We start from the raw sequence: 8,592 nt of genomic DNA on the forward strand, positions 1-8,592 counted from the left end.
AAATAACTAAAATATATTATTAAAAAAAAAAAAGAGTTGATGAGCATGGCCTTGGGGGTAAGAAAGACAATTTCCTATGAGTTAGGTCAGAAATTACGTGGAATACAGATTTCCAGCAGTGAATAGATATCTTTATGTTTTTCTTATTTCTGTTTATTTTAGGAAAACGTAATGCCTAGCTTTTAATAATATTCAAAATTTGAAAAAAAAGCTATGGTAAATTCAATCAATAGAACGCTGTAGGGCAATGAAAATGAATGAATGAATGAGCTACATGCTATCAAAATGGATAAATCTCAAGAATATTCTTGAAACAGAGGAAACAAGTACTTCCAGAAAACTACTTAAATTTTTACACCATTTATGTAAAGATATGCAATACTCCGTACTACTTAGAGGTAAATATGAAGATATTAAACCACTGTGTGGGAAAAACAAAACACTAAATTTAGCAAAGCATGAAAGAAGGGATATCAACCTATAAGAATACAAAGAGAACTTCAACTCAAGTGTAATGTTTTCTTAAGTTCAAAGGTGAATAATACACTCATTTCTGGAATAAAAGACAACACAAATGAAGCACTCAGTACAAACATGCGAAATGTCTGAGTAGGGAGACCACAAGCCTAAAGAGGTGAGGATCTGGGTTGGATCACCAACAGTGGAAATGGAAAAGAAATCCAAGAAATAGTTAAAGGAACATATATTAAGATTTAGTGAAAATTCAAAGTAAGCAACACAGGAGAAGCCTGGAAAAAGAGAACCCGACTCACTTCTGTGAAACCAACTCAAAAGCAGGATTAGCTGAGTACAAGACATCTTGAGCTTAGACGCACAGAAAATGGCATCGCCGGAGACAAAAGTAGTGTAGCCAAGGTCATGAAATGGAAGGTAAAATAACTATCTATTTATGACACACAAAATAACAACATCTAATTGACAATGTCAATTAGCTCCAAACATGAAACTGAAGCAGGGGCTCAAGTTAGATCTATGTGCTTTTTAATCAGTTATGCAGAAAAGGTTGACTAAAACCATAAACAGATGAGCTGAGTAAGACAATTAGTAAAGAAAGGAGCAGAAAGATTTGGCTCTGAAGAGGAGTCATGACTGAGAAAAAAAGGGTAAAGAATGCTTCAAGAAAGGAGGAAAGGCTGGCAGCCAGGGGCAGGTGGTAGCCTGCATGCATAATTGGCATGCAAGCCGTTGTAGCGGAGGTGGCTTAATAAAGCATTATTTATATTTTTTTTTAAAAAAAAAAAAAAAGGAAGACAGGACAGAATCACCTGCCTCAGAAGACTAGGGTTACAAAATGAGCAAAGGCCATGAATACAACAAGAAGGAAACCTGGTAACAGCTCAAAGAGAAGTTTCAGCAGACTAATGGATGGGATTTTCGAATGTTGGTCATTAATTGTTGCTGTAGTTGAAGTAGGTTCAGACAGAACCAAAACTGCAGGTGTAAAACAGGTTATAAAAGGATCTGAAGAAAAGTCAGTTGCAATCAAATCAATTTCAACTCATGGCCATTTGTATGCACAGAACTCACTGCTCCATGCTGCTTATAAAAGCTGTGACCATTTGGAATTAAGACTGCCACACCTGTCTTCCATGGCACTTTGGGGTGGGTTCAAAATCATCAACCTTTTGGTTAATAGTAAAGTACTTAACTTTCTGCACCACCCAAGAATTCCTCAGAAGTAAGAGAAACTAAAAAGCTGATATTAACAGGGGAAAAAAATAAAAAGGGGAATGTCTGGATTATACATAGAAGGAATAGGCCAAAAGCAGTTTGAACTGGGTTTTTTTGGCTGTTCATTTTTTAAAATAAACACGCATTTATCTTCTTTTTCTGATGCTGCATTCAAGGACATGAAAAATTATGGCAAAGAACTTTATATAACAACTTTTTTTAACCCCATTACCTTTTCGTTCAAAGCTTTCTTCCCTAAGAATGCAGACCAGTGCCAAAAATTTAGTCACTTCTTTTAAATAAAGGACAGTTGTATTATTCAACTTGATAATTGCCATAGATTCTTTGTCATAAGCACTTCCACTTCCATCTTCCTTTAACCTATTTAAAAGAAAGTCTTTTTCATTATAAGTTTCCTAACAAAGTAGTGGGTTACACTGAACTATCAAATCTTACTATGCAGTTCCCCAAATGAAAAATATCCGCTTCAGTAGACTGAAACTGCCACTTACGTAAAGGTTCCCAGACACAGAATCTCAGAGATTCATATTAAAACCAACAACAATAAATGTCTCCTAACACATTCTTTACCATTATAAATAATCAGGTATGTGGAGGGAAAAAAATAAAGACAAAACACAGCTCTTCACCAAGGCAAGGACACCATTTTCAACATTTTGCCAGTTGGGGCTCCTCCCTCTGACACTGCAGGCCCTGCAAAGTGCCACCTCTCTTTATTTCCCTTTAGTCACAGGCACCTTGGAGCTCTGCTATCACTTCTAAGTTCTTCCAAAGCATCTTCTTTATGCCAAATCCATCACATTATTTTCTCAAAAAACATGTTTTTGCTTCTTCACAAAATTGGAAAATTCTAAAGATTATGCAAGAACAGTCCCAGCTACAGACCAGCAGGAATTGTGCTGAAGTCAGTAATTTTAAGCGATAAGAGCCTTGAGTAATTTCTAATATATTCTTAGTAGAAGTCCAGAGATTAACTAGCTATTTCAAGGAATCAAGAGTTATCAAAATTGTCTTTTAAATTTTCCTAAAACCCATGGAGCACTTGATGGGTTTGAACCGCTGACCTTTTGTAGTTAGCAGCCAAGAGCCATGACACCATTTAGAGCCACTTTTAAATTCCCCTGCTCCCCACAAGAAAAATATGGGAGTGAGGGTGAGAAAGTGTTATTATTAGTTGTCTTTGGTTGTGAAATAAAACGGGTTTTTCTATTTTCACTTTTCTGGATTTTCCATATACTTTTTAAAAAGACTGAATCTTAACAGTTTAGCCTAATTCATACACCAGTATGATCCTCACAGCAACCCTGAAAGTAGAGAGTCTTACTAAAGCCCCATTTAACCACTTTAAATTCTTTCTGAAAATAAAAGTATATACTAACTAAACATAAAAAAGGAAATAATACACATTTAAAAGATGTAGAAATAGAAGCTCAACAAAGTGATTTCCTCAAGATCTTGCCACCCTGACAAAACCAGAATTTTAACTCAATTCTGTGCAACTTCCATTACCTTTCCCATCTAGTATAAATAAAGCATAAAGTTGATTTGGAAAGACTAAGTGGGTAAAGAAAGAGGTGACATATGCTTGAAGGGTAGAAAAGAGGGAGTTATAAATGTTATCTGTATGTTTTCAGCTTAAATGTCCTGAGCATATCTTTGATTCTCTGAGCCCCAGTAGCCTAGAGCCATCAACTGTAAAGCTTCAAATATCAAACCAGCATATGACTTTTAATTACACACTAAGATGAGAAAAATATAAAAAGTACATCCTAAAAAAAAAAAAGTACATCCTAATCAAATTTTGGAGATTAGACACTCAATTTGACTGTGATTAATAAAATTAAAAATGAAATGTGCTAATGCTCTAAAAAAGCTCACTCAGGAAATCTATTAAGTATATTCTTTATTTTCTGTGTTAAGCTATTTTAAAAATTTTTTGGAGACTACTAGGAAAATATACTTATCTAAATCTCAAAATATGTCTAGGCAAAAGCAGAAAGATCAGATCACAAGAGCCATACGTAGAAGCAACCTACCCTAATGGCTACCAGCAAGGCAAAGTAGGTGTGATATAAAAAGGTACAGGACAATCTGAAGTCCTGAAACTATCAAGTGAAGAGCTTGTAGGAAATATGGAACCATTTTGGTCCAGCAAATAACAACAACAGATACATTCACTCTCTCTTCTTGTTTATCTAAGATGCATGGAATACAACAGTCTTCAAATCTCCCCCGAACTAATCTGTATTGACATGGTCTGCAAATATGAACATTGCCATGAGTGCAAAAGGAGAAAATACAAAAACTATAGGAAATAGGGCCCATTAGCACATTAATGATACTACAAAAACTTAAAACTTGCTTATAGACTAATTCTAAGTATTCTTCAGTTCAGTCTTAACATAGTCTGAAAGCTACTTTATATATTAAAACAGTAAAAACTTTGTAGTCTTTGCTATAAGGACTAAAAAGCAAACATATCAAAGTGCTTACACAGATTATGTTAAAAAAGTGAAAAAATGACCATTTTCCCCCTTTTTTACAGTGTATTTTATGTTATATTTTTAAAATTTTATAACATAAGAAAAGTTTTACAACTAAACTTTTTACTTGTTAAAATAGAATATAAGAGTTGCATTTGTTTTAAAGAAAACTTAAATAATCTATACATCCATTTTATAAAAAGGAATGGAGAACATGAAATTTTATTATACAAACTTTTTTTAAAGTATGACTCATAAGAGAGCTCTGGTGGCCTACTAGCAAGAAGCTGCACTGCAATCCCAAAGACATGTGGTTCGAATCCACCAGATGCACTTCTGAAGAAGAAGGGGCAATCTCCTCCTGTGCTAGTTGGAATGAATTCGACCATACACAACAAGATGGGGGGTGAGGGGGACAAACCCAAAAGTATGGCTCATTTTTAAAATGACAAATTTAACCAAAAAGGAGCATATAATCACAAAGGTGGAAACTGAGCTGAGAAATGGGAGAGACAGACAAGTCAGTAAAGAACAGGGAAAAGATTCTCATTCTCCTATTCAAGCTAATACTCCCTATGCTCACTGCTATTGGATTCCTGGCTGACTCACCAGCAGTTTTTCAGATACTATAAAACACATGGGAGGAAACTGTCCAACTTTCTTCTATGGATCAGCTGGAGGATTCGAACCTCTTGCCTTTAGGTTGGTAACACAACTCCTTACCCACCAGAGCTAAAGACACCAACAAATCTAGCAGAGACCAAGGTAAGGACAGAGATGGAAAGTGAAAGAGTTTAGATGAATTGATGTCTGACCAAGAAACAGCCAAGGACTTAAGGAATTAGAAAACAAAGGTAATGTCATAATCAGGTAGCACCTTGGGGACCATGATCTTAATGTATAAGGGGAATCAGGACTACTGGAGGGTATGGAAGAAATGCTGAGCTATTCTACAAATTCATTTCCTGGTGTTATATAAATTTCTGTACAGATTTGAGAACTTAAAAGAAGAGCCTACATGTGAGAGATTAATTTTTGAGCCTTTAACATATGTGACAAATTTCTTGTTTCTTTGCTCACTCAGAGATTATGGGACCCACCTTCCACAAAGGTTTAAGATTAAATTAGGAATCAGCATTTACTTGTTATATAGACCATTCTAATAAACTAATATAGGTTTGATTTTTGTTTTTGCTTGTAGCTGTATCTAGAAGGCCCATTGCAAACACTCCAAATAACAGTAGCAGCTTTCAGTTACATACATGCCTGGCACTACATATTCCTCAACTGCTCTTACCTATTCTCTTATTATTCTTATCTATTCTCTCTGAAGGATTTATACACAGTAATTCATCTAAGGAATAATCCTGCTTCAAGAGAAGCATTACGTAAGAATAATTCCACTTTCCATAGTATTTGCCCTTGATAAATTCAGCTTAGTGTTTCCACTTGTCTGATATCTTGCAGAAATACATATACAACTTACCCATATATACAAGATACATCAATTACAACATCAATCATGTCACAGCAAAGTTCATAAGATTGCATATCCACAGGGGAACTGTCTGTTGCAATGTAGATTTTGCTGACAACATCGAAGAGAAAAGCTTTTTCAATACCTGAATTCTTGGAAAAACAAAATTGGTGAAGTGTTCAGTTCTTTTAAGAATCATAATTTGCAACTTCTCAAAGATCCTGAATCACTGTATAATTAAAAGTGGCCTTGGGCATTATTCAATCTAGTATCAAATATTAAATAGTTGAGACACTTGTTATCCAAAGAATGAAAGTGGAATTATTTCTTTGTTCTGATTTACTGACATCTATGATACCACTTTTTTAAAATTTTATTTATTGTTGTAAATAACATACATAACAAAGCACACACCAATTCAACAGTTGCTACATGTACCATTTAGTGGCATGGATTACATCTTTTGGTTTGTGCAACTTTCCTTTCCTGAACTGTTCTTACCCCATTAACATGAATTCACCATCCGCTGAGAGTCTTATCTTTCAAGTTACAGTTGTCAATTTAATCTCATACATAGTTCTTAAAAGAGCTTAATGACCAAGGTAATATTTTTACTAATTAAGATAAATTATTACTTGGTTTTCATAAGAGTTTAGGGGACACTTTTGGTTTAAGGTTTGTCTCAGAACAAGAGTTTCAGGGGTTCATTCCATTTTCATGGCTCCAGGACGTCTAGAGACCATATAAATTTGAAATTCTGCGCTGTATTTTTCCCCTTTTGATCACAATTTTTTTTTTTACAGAATCTTGGATTAAAATGTTCAGTAGCAGTAGCCAGGTACCATTCAGCTCTTTTGTCCTCATGACAAAAGAGGGAGTATGGAGGCAACTGACACACATTCTGTATCTTCCTTCTATTTCTTACTCTATTATACACTGGTGGCATAGTCAGTTACATGTTGTGCTGCTAACAGAAAGGTCAGCAGTTCTCATCCACCAATTTCTCTGAAGAACAAAGGACAGTCTCCTCAGAAATCCAGTGGAGAGTTGCTAAGAGGCAGGCCAGACTCAGTAGCAGTGAGTTTGGTTTAGTTTACGTCCTTCTTTCTCTGTTGCTTCTGGTGAACACAGACCAACTGTTATACCTCAGATGGTCGCTTGAAAGCTTTTAAGACCCCAGGCACTGTGCAATAATCTCAGGTGTAGAATATAAGCACTAAACATGTTATCAGGCCAATTAACTGGGATGTCCCATGTACCCTAAAACTCCAAACCAAGAAACCAGATCCCTTGTTTTTGGTTGTACATAAGCACTGTGGCAATTTTATCTAACACACATTTGCCAACTCCATATTTTAAAGGTGAATTACTTATTGACAGTAATGTCAATCATCAGCTGTGCAACCCTACTGTTAATCAGTACACTATTTTGATCAGCATTTACTTCCCTTTCTCCATTCCATTCACCACTGTTTACCTTTGCTTGTCTATATATATATATATATATATATATTATGTATAAATGTCAGGTCATTCTTTTTATTTAAATGAATTTTTTTCTAACGTAGGAATAAAGTATTTTTCTCTAAAACTCAAGCCATGGTTTTAAAATTAAATTTTAAAAAACCCTTTTAAAATAATCATATTAATTTGAATGATCTTGCTACTAGAAAGGCTTTATGTGACAGTCAGCAAAACATAAGAGCTATATAGTTTGATGTCAGCATCTAGCATAACCCAAAAGAAATCTACTTTGGTATAGCCATACAAGGAGTCCTTTTTCAAAGCAAGTTTTTTAAACATAATGGCCAAATGTTAAACTTGCGGGAGGGATATCCTTTTATATTAAGCTGAATCATCAAAACAAAAACGTAAAACATGATACAAGATTATATTTCTCCAAAAAAAAGGAAAAGATCAATCTTTCAGTATAACCTCAAATAAGGCTGAGATTAGACTGAGTCAAATTCCCAAAATCCAGTTATTCATGGACGGTACAGAATAAGACAGGGTTCAGATCTGCTGTTCGCTAGGAGTCATACTCGACTTAAAAGCACCTAACAACAACTCTTCATGAGTAAACACATGTTCTTACATAGATGTTTTCTAATTTAAGAAAGCATGGAAAACTTTTAATTACTGATTTAAAAACAAACAAGGTGAGCACTAAGTAAAGAACTTTTCTAAGTAATAATTCTGGGCATTTTTGGAGAACTTGACATCACAATCAATGAAAATGGAATTAGAAACAATAATGAATTAAATAGCTCACTTACTGATATAAAGATATTTAATAGGTTTTCCAAGGTCGGCAGTTGTGGAATGAGTTTCTGTACCACCTTACTAAACGCTTCAAATATTGAATGGTCATAGATACTAGTCAAATAAAAGCTGAAAAACACAACACAGTTTGAAGTATTTGAAAACTACTTTAAGTTCAACAACAACTATCATAATACATCAAATTATAAGTCTACAACATTTAAGTTCAACTAGAGCCTCTTAATCTTGTCCTTCAGTCCCATCATTCAAGATGACAAATGACATTTGCCACCTAGTTTGGGGCCATCCATACCTTTACTGAATTTTGAATGAGGGCAACTGAAGAAATACCCAGGAAAGCATTTAAAATTCAGAGACTTGAATATATTTCCCTATGTGTTTGGATACTAATCAAAAAAGCTTGGTTTCTGAAGTACATAACTGAACAGAGGCCAAAAACAAAAACCAAGAAAAGCAAAAAAACCCCAAGAGAAAGCTCAGCAGAGGTATGTAATATTTATAATAATATAATTCGAGTCTCTATTACAACATCACCTCCTCAGAGTTCTTTCCTGACCACCCCACCTAAAACAGTCTCTTTCTACTAATTTTCCTTTACAACACTAATAGGTACTTAAATATATTAAATGCCATATA

General features: G+C 34.6%; 1 protein-coding gene across 2 annotated transcripts in view; it reads right to left on the reverse strand.

The window, feature by feature from the left end:
• The window catches only part of RRAGC (Ras-related GTP binding C), a 19,091-nt gene that overhangs the window by 5,499 nt on the left and 5,000 nt on the right, over nucleotides 1-8,592 (reverse strand). For both annotated transcript variants that reach the window (XM_006886477.1, XM_006886476.1), the window contains exons 4-6: nucleotides 7,950-8,064; nucleotides 5,683-5,825; nucleotides 1,925-2,073 (exon numbers count right to left, since the gene is read on the reverse strand). In XM_006886477.1, the coding sequence (XP_006886539.1) occupies nucleotides 1,925-2,073; nucleotides 5,683-5,825; nucleotides 7,950-8,064 (407 nt within the window). The remainder of the gene's footprint in view (nucleotides 1-1,924; nucleotides 2,074-5,682; nucleotides 5,826-7,949; nucleotides 8,065-8,592) is intronic.

The sequence above is a fragment of the Elephantulus edwardii genome, unplaced genomic scaffold (genome assembly GCF_000299155.1).
Source record: "Elephantulus edwardii isolate Elephantulus edwardi_28Jun2011 unplaced genomic scaffold, EleEdw1.0 scaffold00049, whole genome shotgun sequence".
Lineage (NCBI taxonomy): Eukaryota > Metazoa > Chordata > Mammalia > Macroscelidea > Macroscelididae > Elephantulus > Elephantulus edwardii.